At 27.1% G+C, this 21,238-nt stretch overlaps 1 protein-coding gene across 3 annotated transcripts in view; it reads left to right on the forward strand.

Annotated features, from left to right (window-relative positions):
* The first annotated feature begins 14,782 nt into the window (after window positions 1–14,782).
* LOC114124322 (gastrin/cholecystokinin type B receptor-like) overlaps window positions 14,783–21,238 on the forward strand; it is a 124,231-nt gene continuing 117,775 nt past the window's right edge. The window contains exon 1 of one of the 3 annotated variants that reach the window (XM_050200659.1): window positions 14,783–15,262. Coding sequence is in view for 2 of the 3 variants with exons in the window: in XM_050200658.1 (XP_050056615.1) it covers window positions 15,219–15,262 (44 nt within the window). In the remaining variant the exon portion in view is untranslated. The remainder of the gene's footprint in view (window positions 15,263–21,238) is intronic. The other 2 variants (XM_050200658.1, XM_050200660.1) reach the window with 2 other exon arrangements.

A 21,238-nucleotide genomic window follows, 5' to 3' on the forward strand; every position in this document is an offset into this window, starting at 1 on the left:
TTAGGAAAAATAAAAATATTAAATTAAATAATAATAAAAGTTTAATAATACTTACACAAGTTGCAGTAAATAATTTATGCTTGGATATATATCTATCGATAGAATTATTATCGTATACGACGCAACATTGTACACGTACATCGGGCAATATAATATATAATATGTAACATTATATAATAATTATCCTGAACGAATATGTATGGGTAGATGGTACCTATTTACTTGCCCTCCGGGACGATGATTGGTTTTGAAACGATGTGTGCGGCAGAACGTGGTATAAATTCGAAATGACAGTTACACCCCCGTGATGCATATATTTTGCAAATACGTTAAATCCTGGTATGTGTAATTCAGTGTGGGTCCCCAAAGGTGTTTTGTCGAAAACATGTGCAGAAATATGTCTTTGGCTATTATGAATCATCCATGATTTTTTTTTCATCTACTTAGAATATTGAGTGGTGAGGAGATGTATAAATTGGTATTGTCAAGTAATTGCTAATTTTTTTTTCTTGTAGTTAAGTCCTCTTAAGAAATCCTATTATTGAATTATTGAATTTAGTTTTATGATAATTACGGGAGAGAGTCCACAGCATAATTTAAATTATATACACAATATATATTTATTTAAATATATTTATTATGTAAAATAGTTTTTATTCAACAAAATGCAATATAAAAATGACGTACATAATTAGAAACATATTACAAAATCACGAATAAACAAATAAAAATAATATCACAAGCCATTTAAAGTATTTTATTAGGTACCTAATACCTATACTTTATAATAAACTATATAATAATTAAAATGTGTACATACGTCATTATAATTAGAAGTGTGGCGAGAGTATTACTACCTATCGTAAAATTAATTGCTTTGTGCTTCATAACAAACAATATTTTTACTCTGAAAATAATTATTATTATAAATAATTAATTTGATTTTATTCTAAAATATACGTATATTACAGGTACATACATCAAGATATTAAATTATATTTATACGTTTCAGGTTAATAATCTTATAAAAATGATCTGTGAAACAATATTGATGAACACTTGGTGGTGAAACGAGACAGCTGAAAACTGAAAATAAATTGGTATAAAATATCGCCCTCTCCATTAAATTATGGTCTTTTGAATATAACGCACATTTTATTCACGTAAATAACCAAAATCAAGTTAATGAAAAAAAAAGTGTTTAGGCTTTAGCTTCTTTAAATAAGCGTATATCAAGCTCCGCTTATGTGTATATATATTGATACAACTGTCGTATCAACTGTGTTGAGTTATACTCACAAAACTTACGATTGTCTTATACCCATATATAGTTACCCTGCTCGTACGGTTTGAGTTAATGATTCTCTTCAAAGTCTTTGGATTACCACTATTGGCTTTAACGAGATATGACGGTATTCCCTTGTTTATTTTGAACGTTCGTTCCTTCTAAAATGGAATCATTCGAGATCTCATTTACCGCCGCAGCGCAACTCAGTTTAAACAAACTTCCTCGACGCAAAGTACGTATATCTTTGCCCGGTTCGTTTATAAAGGCGTATAAGAACGTCAAACGATTACAAAACAATTCCAACACAATGTTTAGTAAAAACATTTTTGTTAGTTTAAAATCAAACATCAAGTCAAACACTTCACCAGTGCTTACAGTCAGTGGTCGTCGTTCACTCGAGTAGAGGACCCGTCGCGCCTATTACACGCTCTTGACGAGTTTCACTGCTATAACAACGCGTCTACCCTTGACTTCGCGTGCCGTGGTGTTAAATAGGTAATAAAAACTTGTAAAAACGTGTGTCACCTCAAAGGGCTGGCCTATTTTTTTTTACATAAATATATTTCTACGTTTATACATAAAAATAATATTGATGGTTGTCTACAATACTCCATTAACAAGCGTACGTTATGAAAAATATAAAAACACGTTTATGTGATCAAAAAATCTTTTGTTTTTTACGAAAATTAATTCAGGGTTAGACATAACTAATAAAATAATATCGATAGTTTTATAAAATCTTTTTAATACCGTATACAAAATCAATCAGACGAAGGAAATTGTATTCTTGGAATTTTCCTTGATGTGGAAAAATCTTTAACTCTGTTCATCACAAAATAACTATTGTTGTAATAATGAAGTTAAAAAGATATTATATTCGAGGGACTGCAAATAATTTAATAAAAAGTTTCTTAAAAAACCGTATTTAGTAGATTTGTATTAAAGAAATATTATGTAATAAAAATATACTTAAGTTTAACGGTGTTCAGCAATGAACCGTCTTAAGACCATTACTGTATTCATTATTTTTATATTCGAAATTCGAATGATTAATACTTAGTTTATAGATTCTAAATGCTCTTTCTTTTATTTTGTCAACGATACTACAATCTTAGTCTATAATAAAAATTAATTTAATTTAATGTATAAAGTAGCAAAAATAATTATGTTTGATGTAAAAAATGTATTTAATACAAATTCCTTGGAAATATATTTTAATAAAACAGTATTCGCTATGTTCCTTTTCCATATCAATAGTTAAACGTCTTAATTTTTAAGAACCCGTAAAAATACACAATACAAATTTCAATAGAAAAGTTGGATAAAATACTTGTAAATCGTAGTACATTGTTATCGCGTATAGATTAAATAGATCAATATTTAAAATAGAATCTTCATATTTGTAAAACTAAAAAAAAATTAAGGATAATTTTTAGTTGGGTTTAAAACGCTTAATTGTATTTTATAACTTATACAATGAAAATGATTTGTTGCGTTAATGCCACAATATTATTTCTTTCTTCACTTTAAAAAAATATTCGAGATTATTCAGAGTTATAATTAATTTTCTACTAAGAATACCTTTTAGAAAACCTAGGGTTTATTAATCTAAACAAATCTCAAGCTAAGTGGGTTCAAATTCTTTTTTATTTCAATAAGCTTTAAAACGACAGTTTCAATTACAGTAGATTATGGTAGGTACTCACCATATAGTTAATAATATTCATCTATAATGAAAAATATGTAATACTAACTTTGGAAATCATATTAATTTCGTTATAAATTTTATCGTATAATAATAGATTATTCCTATAACATTTTTAAGAATTATAATATTTATAAAAATAATATCTTAAGTTTAAGATGAAAATGTCTATGTGATTAAAATTAGATAAAAATTTTTGTTTCCTCCACAAGCCTAATCTTTTGAGAACAATCATTCACATTGTATTTTAATTTTTAATTTAAATTTGTTTGTATATTTTTCTGCACAACAACAGTTATTCTCATCAACTTATATTATTGTTATTATTATATTAAAATAATATTTACAGCAGTCTATAATATATATTATATAATTTAATACGTGCCGGTAAATTTTTCATATTTACTCTAAAGTATAACATTTTAAAATATGTTTACTTGTTAACAATAATTTTGTTTATAATTAACTACAATAACGAGTGTCTATAAAATTATCTATACCTAGTCTACACATTCTGATATTCAATAAAAATTTATTATATGTTATTATGTTATTATGTTATTATTGGATGAATTCGGCCACGAGTCACGAAACACATGTATGTGTTATTTATAATTAAGTACTTTTTTTGCACGTGTTGCTTTAATCGGTCGGATAAAGAGAATATTTAAGAGTGTAGAACCGTATAGTAGCGGCCAGTCGAGACAATATCATAAAAGTTTATTACCTTTAATTTAATTCAATTTATGATGCTTAATAACTATACGCAAACGGTAATACCTACCTAGCTTGTAATTGCGTATTTAATAATTTGCTTTGCAATGTCCATCATATTTTAATGTTAAATGAAATGACATTATCGAAAATAAAACCATTAAAATTGGGGATGGGCTGGTTCAAAGAAAATTATCGGTTCCGATTCTTGTCCGGTTACCCTTCGATTCTCGATACCGGTTCTTTTTTAAAACAATCTTAAAATTAAGAATAGTAATAAGTATTCGTTGTATAATACTATAATTTATAAAGAATTTAAATTGTTATTAAGGGGATTATACCCGGTGATTTTCTGTATTAGTTGTCAAACATACGAGTGATATAGGATTTTATGTCCTGATTGATATTGTATTGAAGCAATACACATTCTAAAAACAGATTTAAATTTTTCGTCATTGAAATCGAATTTTTCATATTTTTGGTTCCTTATCAAAATATGAAATTTGACAATTTTTAATTACTCTTTTTTAATATAACATTTTTTTTAGAAATTTGGGGTTAGAAGGGGATAATATAAAAAATATGAGAAAGTCAATTTCAAGTAGACTTGACGATAAATTCAAATCTGTTTTCAGAATTCTTATCGCTTCTCTATATTAGTCAGGACGTTTGAAAAAGAAAACGTTTTAAATCATATGTCACCCGTATGTTAGATAAGAACAGAAGATCACCGGGTGATAATTCCCCTTAATTAAACCAGAATAATAATTATAATATTTAAATGTTTAACATTATTTTACTACATTATTATTACCAGAACTGGCCCATTCCTAATTAAAATGTTAGTTTCACTTAACGGTATTTAAAGGTGATACTTACTTTTAGAGAAATAAGTAAAATTACATACCTATTAGTTATTAAATAATATTTTATGAGTATATAGAATTGTTAAGAACCATTTTAAATCATGATTATCAGGTAGGTACACATTAAAGCATCAACCTGAACGTTTTACATAAAAATTGATTTTTTTATCTGTATTAATATCATGTGAATCGATAAAAATCTGAATGCGTTGAATTATAAATTAAATAGTTGATGAAGACATGAATATTTATTACAATAAAACTCTAATTAACTATTTGAACATATTGATTGGTGAATAAACGCAATGATAAAAACTCTATAGATATTTAAATTAAAATATACATCCATTTATAGTATTTCAAGTAGGTAGTTAATAGTTTTCATCATGTATATAATTGGATTCACAGAATACATTTATTTATATGAAAGATAATTTTTAATTTTATTAGACAATTTGTAGGTACCTAAATTATTGAGACAGCATTTATAAGAATGATGTAACAATTAGGTCACAATTTTTTTTCAGCACCTGGATGAAGAAAACTCATTTCGTAGTAAACTAACTATTTTAATATTTACACATATTATTTTCTTACTTATACTAATATTGTAGGTTTTTTCTCTATAGAAACAATATTATACGCAATAAAATTGGGCCATTTAATAGCCCACACTTAATAGAAGTGTCTTAATTATATTTAACAACATGCATACATAAACCATGTTTATTTAAAATTAGATTTATGTATAATTAGTTATTTTTTTTGTACAAATTAAAATATTTACGAATCAATTAAAATCCCTAAACGAAATTTTCGAGTGAAAATCATATATTTTATAATGTATTTACTATTTTTGTAGGTACAATTTACATTAAAACACATGGATTATCTCAACATAGTTGTCATTGTATGATTTACTGTAGACATACATTGACTGTATATTATACTTATCTATCTTTTGTTATTTTTTTTATACTCAAATGCATATAATACAGTATAATATAAATTTATACTCAACTTATCGTACAGTATAAAATCAAAAGTTATGTTATGAATACTTGGTTTATAAATATATTTAATTTGAAAATCATGACTATGATTCAATATTTTTTATTCATAGACCGTTCTTTGAATATAATTATTTATTTTTTTATTATTATTTAGACTTATAAAATATTATTGATGGACGATATAGAACAATAATTATAATATTTTTATTTCAAAATGTCAATTAAGATCATTATTTTTGTGATAATATATGTATTATGAGCTATAATTTATTAATTTATTGTCTTTGAGATCTATTTCTACAAGACCTTTAATGCACAATTACAAAATCAAACTAACCGTAAAAAATATATAGGTATGTCATCGTATGTATTACGTGAAATTTTTAAGGTAATAAATTATTCGGGTTTATATATTTTTATTTATTGGTATTAAGAAGAAAATTAATCATTCGGGTTACTTATATGCATTAGGATATTAAAATTTGAAATGGTTTTTAGAGGTGTTACGTATTACAGTTCATTTGTTTGCAAGGTCCGGATAAAAATAGTTAAAAGTAAAGCTAGGACTTTAAAGCATATGCTTCTTTTTTTATATATAAGATAGAAATCTTATTTTTATACATAAATTCGTTTCACGTCATTCTGATTTCAAATAAACAAATTTATTTTTGGTTTTTTTTTATGTAAATACTTTTTTGCCTTTTTTTTTATTGCTTTTTTTCAATTAATCCAGCTGTGAATTTTTAAATGTTTATTATGCTACTGAAATAAAAAAAAATAAATAATCAATAAGAAATGTAAAAACCCAAAATGTGGATATTGGATTATTATTGTTTTCGTTATCGGCTTGTATATTAAATATATTAAATGCATAGATTAAATATGCAGTACATATACGGTCGGTATGCCTATAACATCGATATCGAACATTTAAAAATTTAAAATTTAGTGTTGTAATTTGAAACCTCTTGTAAGTATGCAGTATGCCACCGATCACTTCAGTGGATACAGAGAGTTCGTTTTCTACGTATAAAAATATTCTGCCGGACAATAGTATCAGTTTTACTACTGAAAATCTAAGGAAATACATGCTAGTACATTACATTTTTATAACTAATTCATGTTAATTTTTGGTCACGATTTTTTTTTTTTAAATAAATATGCCTCTTTTTTGATTGTTTAAAAGAATCGTGTGCTTTTTTAGTTGCTTACTATGCTTAAAACTCCGAGTCCTAGTTATAAGTATTACAAATTTTACAAATTTGAGTTATTAAGTTAGTTATGACAACTTAATTTGGCACGTTTAATCAAATCTGTTGATGCAAACATTTTCATTATTAATATGTATGTATTATACTTCGATGAGTGCGAGCACTCTTAACTTCGTGTTTTCAAATAAACATGTACGTAAGTTTATTCATTTTTCTGCGAATTAATGCATAAATTATTGAACTCATTTTTTAAACATATTATTTTTGAGTTACCTGAGTATGGTACCTTCATCCTATCTATCTATTTATATTGATCGACTGGAAGGCCTTTTCCTAGAAATTTGAAATTCACCACAAAAACAAAATTTAATACTTATGTACATATTGTAACAAGTGTCGATCGAAAATATATGAATAAAAACATGAGACATCGCTGTTGTAAAGTGTAATACATATTATACTTACGAAATAATTTTCAAGTGACGATGAATTAAAATGATATTCAATTGGTATAAAAACGATTCTTGTTGGTTGCCAAAAAATGCCTAAACCCTAATTATTATTAAAGCCGTTTTTGAAATGCATTTATTTATTAATTATAATCTATTTGACTTATTTTCTGATAAGACTCGATGTTAATTTAAGACTTATAGTTTTTCTACCGTAATACTTATACTAAAATTTACTTATTACTAGGTAATTAATAAAACAGTATAGATATCAAAAATGTCCAATACAACCAAAGTATTAATAAATACATATATTTTATATATGCACAGCTTTTCTGCATTGCTTTATTATCATTATTCATTTCATTATTTACATACACGTTTAAAAAACCTAAACTGACAGATCGTCTACTCTGAGTATCGTTTTTTATAAACCTATTTTGATGGTATATTATTGAATTAAAAAATTTAAAACAATTAAAAACAATCATTATAATGAAGAATTATTAACTTTACTTTTGTATAGCAGAATAGTATCCTCTTGCCTATCTTTTTTATTATTGAATTAAAATCTCGTACTTATGTTTTAAAAATGTATTATTATTTTTATTTTCAATTAGATATTGTAGCTTACAATATATACAGGGTGATTTTTTTATATATTTTAAATGATTAAGTCGCGAGGATGTCTTAGAAGATGATAGAGTGGTAATTGTATTATAATGTTAATGTGGTAATATAGAATATATTGACTTGTGAACAGACTTCAAGAGACTTTGAGCTAAATTTTTAATATGATTTATTAGTTATGGAATTTAGAGATTTTAGAGGAAGTCTCTTACTAATCAAAGATTAATTGTTATTATTCCTGAAGGTTTTCAGTCAGTGAATTGATTTCTCTACAAGCTGTAAGTACACGAACTGTTGTGTACCGTGCCTTCGTTGAGTGGACTGTATTCGATTGGTTGCCGTGCGTTCGTTCTTGTTGGTTTGGCTGTGTTATTGCCTACGGTCCGACTGCGCAAGTCTGCCCTTGGTGGGTCTTACTGCAGTCGTCACGTAGGCAATGGTCCCTTAGCTGCGCAAGTCTGCCCGGGTGGGTCTTGCTACAGCCAGGTGCCGTGGACGTTCAGAGTTCCCAAAACCGCGCAAGTCTGCCTGGGTAGGTCTTGCTACGGTTGAGGTAGTCTGAATACTGACTGATTTTGTGCTCCGCACTGGTATTTATAGACGGCGGCGCTGTGTAATCGCTGAAACTGCCGAAGCCACCCGAGCTTGTCTTCGATTGTGGTCGTAACTACGGTCTCCGTGGCCTGTGATTCGTTGACGTCTGAAGATACGCAATCCCTGGCCTGTGATTGGCTAAAGCGCGTGAGATACGCGTACTCTGGTCTGTGATTGGCTAAAGCGCGTGAGATACGCGTATTCTGGCTTGTGATTGGTTAAAGCGCGTGGGCGCGTCCCCGTTCTATCATAGAACGCGGGACCGGCCGTTTTGTAACGTGGCATCGTAGCCAGCGTGCAGACCCGGGCTCCTCCGGCGCAGAGCGCGCGGGTCGCCGAACGCTTTGTCCTTGCTCGCCCATGAGCCCTTATGCCGTTACTGGTGTAATGAACATTTATGACACAGTACATAGATTCGGCCCTTTACAGTCGGCGGGAGGTTAGTAGCTCACCTGTACGCCTCCCGACGTCAAACGTGCCCGTTGCAGCGTTTATTCGCGACGATCGACCACAGTGTGCCGACCGACTGTATACCGAATCTCATGCTGTTGTGCAACGTATTTGGCCAACGGCCCCGTACAAATAAGATAAATGTTAACAGAAAATATACCTTTTTATTTGTGGACAAAACATAATAATAATCGGAGAATACGTCGACGTGTGGCGCGAACACGAACCTTCCCTCTTTTGCTGTATTCAAATTTACTTATAATTAATAGTTAGTAAATATTCTTTAAGTTCTCAATATCAGTCAACCACTGTAATAAAAAAGTTAATTAATTGTTATTGCATATGAAAATTCTCAGGTTCGATTATTTGGTTTCATAAAAATGAACACCATTCGCGATGGTCAATATATTATAATCAAGTTGTGTCTTCAAGTTGGGTGTAGTTTATCATCAACGATGCGTGTTCATCAAGCACAGTATGTTGAATTGTTGAATATTGCGGTTTATATAGTTAGAAGCATTCCATTAGTGTATAAATGGCATTCTACTCAGAATGTTTGCAGTTAGTGTATTTCAATCATCGTCGTAAATGATTGTAAAAAAATTTGAAAAATTTATTCGAAATATTATATTGTTAATATACGTAGTTTAAAACAAAATGAGTATATTTTCTTTTTATTCACAAGTAAGTTGATTGTATTTATACGTTCTACTTACTTATAATAAGTGTACGAAAGACTGAAAGAGTGCATTCAAAATAACGTTTACGCATTTTAAGCTGGAATGTTACTTCCTACACATTAAATGAAAGATGATGCGTTTAATCCGAATTAATTATTTAAGCATAATTAGATAAATGTATAAGAGTAACTAGGCTTTTAAGATAGTACGTTCCAGTCTTAATCATTTATAAAATAATTAAATTGAGTGGGCGGTTTCGTTCCTCACACTTCCACAAACATGTTAGGTACATTAATTGTTAATAAATTAACAATAATTAATATTGTATTTATTAATTGTGTAGTGCGAGTGATGTGTAATAATCATTTGAGTGTGAGATGTTGCTTAACATTAAATTATTAAAATATTTCATATTTTATAGTACCTAGATACAAATTCAAGTATAGTTTTCTTGAAATATAAACGAAATTTAAAGAATTTATAAAAGTAAAATTATAATAAATAATATGCTACCTAGTCATTACAATTCAAGCTTAGTATTAGTAAATTTATTTTAAATGTCTTCTTTATTTGAAATATTTAATAAACTTCTCTAAAAAGCTATGACAGACAACGTAGAAAATAAATTTTGTAATATAGTTGACCTTATATCTCTACATATTTGGTCGATGTATTGCTCTGTTGCTTAAAATATTTTTTCACGAGATACGGAACTTGTTGGAACAATAAAGTTTGACAATAACCAAAAAAAATAAATATTTTTCTAAGATGTTAATATAAAAATAAAACAATATTTGAAATTAAAATTTAAAAATGTAGTTACCGTTGATGAAATCAGGAACTATGGCAGGGAATCTAAATAGAAGTAGGGGGATTGGCCCCATAAACTCCCCTATAGTTATACCTATGTGTAAGTGTAAAAGCAGTTTAGAGCAAATAGTATATTGATCTCAATTAGTTTTCATTATGTGTGTATACAATATTATTATTATTGTTATAATTATTATTGAATACCTTAAGTGCTACATTTTACTGGGTGGTTTTTGAAGAGAGGTTGTTTGGATTATTTAAACTACTGTGTTTATATTATATATACATAAATTATAACCTTTTAATATTTCAGTATAACTCAATTCAATTAACCAATTAAAATACTTGTTTATGTTACACCATAAATGCCTCATACACGTAGAAAATATTTAAACTTAATAATCGCTCTAACGAATGTTTGTTTTTATTTTTCATTCAGCACAAATATAAGCCCTAAACGATCAACGGATTACAAAATGTGATTTTTAGAATTGCCTGAAAATATATTTATCTGTTTGTATGAGCTTTATCGGATCGCTCGTTGATTGATTTAATGCTAAATATATTCCGCCTACATTCCCTGCCCGTAAATCACAATAAGAAATTACAGTGCGTTTTTCGAGTGCCTACCTTATCCATATACTGAGTGCTTCTTTTAACTGTTAACACTCATCATTATCAAATAAGTAGTATTAACGTGTTTGAAAATATTTTTAGTTTCATAGTTTAAAGTCAACATAAAAATCGATATTTGTATAGCTTTTTTTTTTTTAAAAAAAGTATTTATTACCTTTTTTAATGACAATTGTACTTTTTTAATTTTAAATTGTTAAGTAGAATATTTTTTGTGGGTTAGTATTTATAAAAAGTTGAATCTTGAACGAACAGTCAAGTATTAAAGTTATAACTTATACCTTATTGATATTATAAGTATTCAATGTTGTAATGAGAGGAGAGGCATGGCAAAGAGCTATACAGTGATCTAATCTGATAATCTTCTCAACTCATCGAATTTCAAAGTTTTATAAAGTATAACTTTTAACTTATAATAAATTAACTATGTATATACTGTTTCAAAATTGAATTTGTACTCATTAGAATTCTCATTAAAAATTATTTTGATTCGTAATATTAAATTTAAAATGCATATACATACAGAGTGATTCATTGAAAGCTCATTATTTTATCAAGTATCGACTTTTTTCATTTTTTTTTTCAAAATTGTTAGTGTCATACTTTTAAAAAACTGTGTAACATTTTTATTTTTAATGTTTAGATAATAGTGAAACCACTATCGACTTTTGATTTTTAAATTGCGATATATATATATATATATATTGGAAATGCACTAAATTAATAAGAATATTTTTCTTATGAATTTTAACGTTCAAATAATTATTTTTCGTAAATTTATTACCAAGATATTAAAGTTATGGGGTTTTTGGTTTTTATAACACTTCTTGTTTCTTGGGCCCAGTAGTTACATGACTACATGAGTAATAAATAATAATTATAGCCAACTGGTATATATCCGTATTTTCATATGTATTAACTCGTTATCGACTACCATTCTACGCAGTGATGAACTTTATACCTATAGTTACTACGTACCACCTATAATAACATATTGTAATAATATTTTGGATGAACATCTGAAAACATCGAACTACCCAACTTTGAGCAGCTATAACTCGCTAACGGTTAAATGAAAAATAATAATTTTAACGTTAAAATTCTCAAAGAAAACAGTCCTTTTAATTTGTATTTTATGACATTTGAAATATTGGTTGCTATATTTGAAAATAAAAAGTTGATAGTATAGTCTTACTATTAAATGAAATACCTAGTGAAAAAAAATGATAAAAGCCAACACTTTTCGATATAATGAATGTTGAGTGTTCAATCATAAAATAATCACCCTGTATATAATATTCATTAAAAAGTTAACAATAAAAACAAAGTGAAAGGTAAAATAAAAGTAAACATTTTGCAATAGTTACTATCGATTAATATCGTACGAGAAAAATATTTTCAAAAACGTTATTTATCTTTGTGATGAGTGTTTATCAATAATCCACCTATACTTATAATGTATTATATTATTAGTAAAACGTGTAACGAATTTATTTTAATCCAATATTACAGAATACACTATAACTAATATTAATAGACGGTGTTTAAAAACACACTTCTAAACTGTAAACGCGTACACACAACTTTAGAAGAAAAAAAAATTGTCGATTCACCCAGTATTACGGTATTGCCATGATATATACATACCTATACACATATATACTATATAGATATATTATTATACGCATTTGTGCTCTGTTGGGCAGTCGATATATTATCCTACAAGCTGCAACGGCTCCGAACTTTTAAAAACGCCCTCAAACCAATCGACCGTATACACTAAACGCGAGCCAAATTCGTAATCTGTATATTATGTTCGTTCTATATACATTATACGTATATACATATTATATTATATTATAGACTATAGTAAATCAGTGGGTATTAGCGCTTAGGTCGGTTGCATTAATTTCAAAAACAAAAAATAAAAAAATAAAAATTCTGCTGGTTCGTGTCCTAACCCAGACACATTTGGATTTGACGATTTCATAAAAAAAATAAAGAGCTTGGAAATCGTGGCTATCTAACTTTAGTGTTGGGTAGTAATACATTGAGAGAATCGTGTTGCAACGACATTACACTTTTTGTAATGTATTACGTAATTTAATTAGAATTGTTTTCACGTACCTACCGAACGAGAAAAATAAAAATAATATTACTTCAAATGTATACTGGTAATGTGGATAAGATGTATAAACATAATTAATATATTATAGTATATATAGTGTATATTTGATTTTAACTATAGTCACAAAGTCGGTTTATAAATGCTTTAAATTGCATGTCTACTTACACCGTAAATTACGAAAAAAAAAAACTTACATTTGTAATTAACTTTTCTCGAAGTACACAGAACATTTCTTATTTGATTAAGTTTTCTGAACTTATAATAATTATATTACGTTCTTTGTTTACTTATGTAATATTAAAAAATTAGTATCTAATTTTCGTTTGTTATTTGTTCATAATAATAGGTAGGTTGTTTATAATTTAAATAAAATTGTCTGGTGCGTTTTTCCAAATTATACTTATGTATAATAATATTTTCACTTACGTTGCTTGTCGAATGATGATTGTCAGAATAAATTAGATAACTACACATGAACTGTTGTGTGTATGGGTCTATGTGAAATGTAAAAGGGTACGTAGTAACTAGTCTGATCGTAAAGTTATGTAATTTCATTACAATTTTATTTGAGTAACGAGTAAAATAATTAAATTACTTTTTAAAAGTAATTTACCCAACCCAGTCTAATTACGGTGGTATAGTCCGAGATACCTGTATTACGCGCGGGGGGCTAAAATACTATGATATAATAATAATAATATCCATAACACAGTTATCATGGACTTCGACGAAATCATTATCTACCTATTTATTTTATCAATGCAATTCGCGTGTCGACACGTACTTGCGAGAAAAAAGTTAGGCGGTTTTTTTATCTTTAGTCTTCATACAGACGACTTGTTGTTGTTTAATAATTATAATAATAATAATACCGTGCCCGCGACGGAAAGCGATAATTATGTATTGTCTAACAGATATCAAGATAGGTAAAATAGATAGGTAGATACCTTACATTATGTTTCTGGTGTTTAAATACGTTAATCGTAATAAGCGACCGTTTTTACAATAATATTATATTATGATCACGTACTTTTAATTTACTTATGATGTGTGTACATTGTAATAATATTTGATCGTGACAAAATAATCGAGGCAGCAAGTCTACACTGAGCATAAGACGTTACTGTCTGTTATGAGTTCTCGGAGTAAAATTCATAAAAAAAAAAAATAACGTATTTAAACAGCCAACGGGCTGCAAATCGATCGGTCTTTTTGGTATTTTTTTGCGTGCAGTGTGTATCATCACGATGTACGTACCTATATAAGACAGTAATTCAATATAATATGATCGAAAAGTTTCACCGATCTCCTTACCCATCATCGATACCACCACATTTGGCACTTTCGATCGTGCGAGTGTCGTTTTAAACGCGCGCGCGCGCGCGATTTTATATTCGTTACATACCGCCAAACGTCTTCTGAAATGATAACGAATAAGAGACATCATAAAACTAGTTAAAATAATTATAATAATCATCATCATCATTATAATTAAACGAGTGCTTGCGACCGCGTGACCCTCGATCAGGGGAGGTGCACCGCGTGGACAAGTGCCGTCGCCGCCACCGCCGCAACACCAATGACGATGCCGCGTCGTCGGCTTTTTCTCAGTCGCCGTTCGCCATTCCTGCGGGACGGTTACAATAATTCGCACGCCGTCGTAACTCGTCAGCCGCGTCCGCGTCGTCGTCGTCGTATTATAAATATATTATATATGAATACTATTATAATATAGTATTATTGCGTGACATCTGACAGCGAACATAAAATATTGTATTAACACTGTATTTAATAGTACATCATTGTATTATTATTACGTCGAAATAACGAAAACGTATTCAGAAAACAATTTTTGGAAAAACAAAAAAATTTTCCGACAACAGCTGTAGAACAGTCGAAAACCGTTATCGGTCTCGTTTGAACTTTATTTTCCTTTCCCGAACCCGTTACAAGAGAGTGCGCGTTCAAAACCACGAGATATTTTCACACAAACTGCAATGAACTTCGATCCGAAATAGTATATTATAATCGGTTTTATCGCAATAGTATGGATGACTTGGTCAATAACCCGGAGTATTTACTTAAACACTGGTAAGTTGGGTTATAATATTTTGGTTTACATTTATGTGAAAATCCCGCAAATCTTGAAAACGATAGCGCCGATGATTTTTGTTTTTATATTTAGTCGCCGGTGGCTTAGATATTACAATAATATTATGACGGTTGAACTGCAGACTCTCATCGCTCGAATCGTATATGTTTAACTCTTTAACATAGGTGGTCGAATACAAGTTCCATTATTATAGAGCGTTATAATCTTGATAGTTGTTGATTTCGAAACGTTATTTAAACACAACCTTGACCGACGAATTCTTTCTGTACCTATAGCCTGTAATACATTGACAATAAATACAATGGTTGAAAAATACACTAAAATTCTCTGTTTTATATAGATGAATGTATGTCATGACAAACAACCAGTTGAAAGACGTTCATAAAATTACATTTAAGTAGTTTTTTTATAGTCATTTATAGTTAATTAGACGTGTTTTAAACAAGGCATACTTACAATATAATATTATGAACTATAGTGTAATCACACGATCAAAGTGTAAGATTACGTAAATTTGTTTGATTTGAAAAATTAAATGATCCAGAATTCAATCCCTCGAAAGTTTTATGTTACTTTATAATTGCTTCAAAACTACACCTAACAAATTAAAGTATAACAACTGAACACCTGTTCAAAAGTAACACGTACACTGTAAGTGGTAAACGCTTTATATGAAATAAAAGTTAATGATATGAACACATTAGGTAGTCTTATAGGCTGATAGGTATAATATATTGTTCAATATATAAAATACAAACAAGAGTTAAAAGTTAAAGTTTTACATTCACTATTGTTCAAATATTCATTGTGTTGTTTTGTTATATAACTATAAAAATCGTACTGTATTTAAAAAAATAATTGGTTAGGATTGCTTAAGATGCATATTATGATGTAGGTAATTTTGTAATGTTATTTTATAATGTTACATTTTAAACTAGAAATCGAATATTTATAAGAGTTTGAATGTCAAAGTGACTGTCTCGTTTATGGTGTTACTTTAGCTATTCTCCTATTAAGCACTAATAAGAAATTTTTAACACACAGCTAAATTTATTACTCGCACAATCTCAATATATCATCACGAAGTACCTGTATATAAAACAGTTGGTATTATATATTATTTATGCCTATGATTTATAATCGCCATTAATTAATATATTTAAATTGATTATTGCCGTACTACATAACGTTATTATCACAATATTATATCAATAATATGAGCGTTTAAAGTTAATAGCAGTTGATAAACATCGTGTCGGGCGAATAACGCATTTATTTATTTTATTTTAATATAAGTACAATTTATAGATAAATTGGTATAACATTTTTTTTTTTGTGTGTTTGTTATCGAGTCTTTGATTAATGCGTTATTGTAGTGAATTGTTATTTTATAGCAGAAAAAATGTGGTTATTTTTTTTTATTATTATTAATCGTGTTGCTTATACAATTTTTAAGAATCATACATCTTATTGGAACGACTTATGCAGGAATTGAGTACCGATTGAAGCATATTGATTGCTGTAATGAATTCTATACTCAATTATTTAATAATTAATTACTTAGTAAGTCTTTGGTGTGTATACAATAACAAAGTACTAACAAGATTCATTTAGACAATATTAAACTTTTGTATTTAAACTTATTATCATTTATCAACCGTTATTTTAGATTGCAATAGAACATGTACTTGATATTAATTCTTGAAGCATATTTAACATTCTTAATTCACGATCAGTACACTATTTTAATAATATGGGCATACGACTACATACACAGTATATTATTGTGTTAACATTGCAATATTGCTATGTCATAATTAAAATAATAATAAAAATTATTTTCGATTTAGTGAAATAGGGAGCTATAAGTCAGCAATAAAGTACATTTTTATGATGTTTTAGATTTCTTTTAAATTAAAATGTTCAAATGTATTATATTTCAAATGGGTAGATAATAGTAGATTATTATTAAATTATTCATTGAGGGTGAAACGACAACAACAACAAAAACAACAACAATAATATTATTGTATCGATTCATTAGAATTTGAATGATTAACGTTATATTTAGTCAAAAGTTATATTTATTTTTAAACGAAAGAAAATTAAAATGTCTAAAATTACGTTATAGATGTTTTATAATTTGCATCACTTAATATATTATTTTTTAATTATTCATTCTAACTTACAATACGTTATATGGATTTTATATAATTAAGCCACGAGGACGTCTTAGGTGGCGATATACAGTGGTAGTTCTATGTTCAGATGGTAACATTGAATCTGTTGCTCGAGAACAGACTTCAAGAAACTTTGAGCTTAATTTTTAATATGATTTAGAGGTTATAGAATTTAGAGATTTTAGTTTAAGTTTCTTACTAATCATGGATTAATTGTTATTATTCTTGGGGCTTTTCAGTCAGTGAATTTATATCTCTACAAGCTATAATTATGTAAACCTTCCATTTTCCGCAGTATTCAAATTTACCTATCGTTTTAATTAACAGATTTTAAATATTATTATTAAAAAAAAAATCAATTCATACAATAAAAAAAATTCCTAATATTAAGCAGCCACTAATAGAAAATTAATTAATCTTTATGCTTATGAAAATCCTGAGCTTTGATTATTCGGTTTTATAAAAGTGAAAACCATTCGTGATGGTCAATACATAATTAGGTTAAGTGTTTGCTCACTTCAAGTTGGGTGTAGTTTATCATCAAGCACAAAAATGTTGAATTGTTGAATATTATGGTTTATATAGTCAGAAGCATTCTATTAGCGTATAAATGGTACTTCGTGCAAAATGTTTGTAGTTCAGTGTAGATTTTAGTAACTGCATTAAAAACACTCTACACACTATACAACTTATGTCAAAAATGAAAGCTGTGCTATATAAGTTATCAATGAAGTACATTATTAAGATGTTTTAGATTTATTTACAATTGAAATGTGTTATATTTTAAAGGAGTAGATAATAATATATTATTATTCAATTATTCATTGTTGGTGAAACAACAACAACAACAATAATATTTTATCGATTGATTAGAATTTGAACGATAAACGTTATATTTAGTCAAAAATTATAGTTATTTTTAAACGAAAGAAAAGTAAAATGTTTACAACTACGTTATCAAAGCTCTATAAATTGCATAACTTTTTCTGTCTTGAGATACCATATTTTTCAATCTATTTTTATCTTGAAGATTATTTTTAAATCTGTATATAGGATGTGGCGTTCTTTTACTAGAATTGTACATACCTAAATATTAATGTACTATTCGTGTTTTTTAAAGTTTTTTTATTATTTGTTTCTATTTTCTAGACGTCCTAAAATTAAAATAACTGACTAATGTGAAAGTGGTTTTTAATTATTTTATTCTTTAAAGAATAATAAACCACAATTATTTTCAATCGAATAATTAATTAATTTCTCTGTATACCTACTATTTTTCCGGGTTTTTATATTTTTGAATCTAAATGTGATTTATTTTTATTTTAGTTAAATTAGTATTCATTCTTAGAATTTTAGCTTTTGAATTATGTTATAAATATATTGGTTAACAATTGTGTTATTTTTTCATCTCGATCATCTTCTTTTGGACCGGTAAAACTAAAAATGTTTCAATCTTCAACTTGATGGATGGTAGGTTTGGTAGGTATAAAATGAGAGTTACTTCGTTAGTACTTTTGGAAATAATAATAAAGAATTCCCAATACTATGGTAATTATATAAAAAAAAAAAAAAAAAAACAAATACGATGAAACAAAATCGATTTTCTTATAGGTAGGTACTATTGAGATTCAAAAATAAATAACTACAGTAATATGAATTTTCACTAAAATTTATACTTAACACTTTTGATAGTAATATTATTTATTATTTTAAAATGTTTTGGCTGATTAAGACGTATTATAGATAGGGTTAACATATTTCTAATTTCTATTTTTACGATTTATGAATGATAAAATGTTTAAATATAAGTAAAAAAGCTTAACCATTTAATATAAGGTTCATCATAAGTGTTTCTTACAAAAATTAAACAATATCAAAAATACAGTCACAATTTTTTGTATAGCGTTTAGAGTTTAAATGTTCACAAAATCAAAAATATGTGTTCATAATTTTTGTAATAATTGAAATTTCTACAATACTCAGTAAAGCTAAATATGTAATTTTAAAAAAGTTATATACAATAAATCATAAATTGAGTTTTAATAATATTTTAAAAAAAAGTTTAGCATAAATAAGTACCTACATGATATATTTTTATGTGCCTTTAGTTAAATTCAAATTTTGATAACATTGAACATATGTATTTACCCACATAATAAATAATAACGATTAATTTTTAACGGTTTTTATTATTTTTCAAATAATATATTAATCATAGAAACTCAAAACATTCTTTTACTACTTAAACTCATAAGTAAAATAAGTACCTATAATTTTCTATGAATAATATTATTTTCAAAATATGTATTGAGATTAATTTTAAGTTATCTATACTTTATAGGACTTTAAAATTTTTAAATTCTTTCAGTTTTTTTTTTTTTTTTTTTTGTATAAATCATATAAAATAAATTGGTTTTAGTCTGTATCTTCCTAAATTGCAGAATTCACGTGAAATTCTGTCATGGAAGACAAATCTCAGGGAAAATAATCCTTTTAAACACATTTCATCGGGTATTTTAGAATATCAGGCTACTTTGTGATACCATATTATAATTTATTTATCGTAACTCTAAATTGAATAATACATTTTTTTTTTTTTTTAATATTTGATTTATATTGTTTTTTTTTCTTTTGTAATTGTTAATAATTCAATATTATTTTTAATAGTTTTTAATAATTAATTAAAAATAAAATATAAATTACCTATATAAACAAAATAATATTATAGGTATTTTGGCAAAGCGATACACACTAGTACCAAAAAAATTAAACTTTAGAATAAAGAACTTTAATATAAGGTTATTTTAAACTACCTAGTCTACAGCATTCTAAAAATAAATTCGCCCAATTTGTTTTTTTTTTAAATTTTGAACTTTGACTCAATTGGTTATTCAGAAAATTCTGATTTTAGTATTTATTTATCTGAAGAAATTTTAAGCATTTTAAACCTATGTATTATTATAATATATTACACATAAATATAATTTACAAATATTTTCATTTATTTTAAGCTATTTAAACCACGGATGAAAAGTTTTCACTCAGTTTTCCCTCAAATTCATTATTTTTTGTGCGTAATGATTTTTCATAGAATTCAAATCTAAAACATCTGTTGCAACAGTGACTCATTTAATGATGTGGTACATTCAAAACCATACAGCGGGTAGAATTATGAAAATTTTTAATTTTTAATAATAAAATTACCGTATTATGATTTACCAGTTTTATATTGAAAATCATAACAAATTTTAATATAGCTGTAGTATATATATTTAAATAATTGTTCGAGTAACTTATCAAAAAAGGCCCTATAATTGGATATTTAATATAGTCGTACTCCTCATTTGTAGCTCAAGACCAGTATATATGTAATTTATTAATGAAAATAAGTTAATTATTTAGTCATTACTTAATATAATTTAATTTTATAGAAGTTTTTTATTTAAATAAATAACTAATGTAATAGTTATGATGGTTGATCGATTTTGTATAATATTATAAGATATTTTTTTAAATAGCCGATTAAACTGATAAAATCGTTATTAAATTTACATATTTTTATATTTTTTTTAATACAAATATCTATTAATACAGTTTGTTTATTTCACTCAAAGTACCTATGTAATTTAAATTGTCAATTTTATTCTACCATTCATTCGTACATTAATTAATACTACAACTATACTGAAATAATTATAATTTTTATTAGGCAATGTTTTTACACACTAAACCAAAATAGTTTTTAATATATTATTGTAAAAAAACTTCATTTTG

Source organism: Aphis gossypii, chromosome 2 (assembly GCF_020184175.1).
Source record: "Aphis gossypii isolate Hap1 chromosome 2, ASM2018417v2, whole genome shotgun sequence".
Classification (NCBI taxonomy): Eukaryota; Metazoa; Arthropoda; class Insecta; order Hemiptera; family Aphididae; genus Aphis; species Aphis gossypii.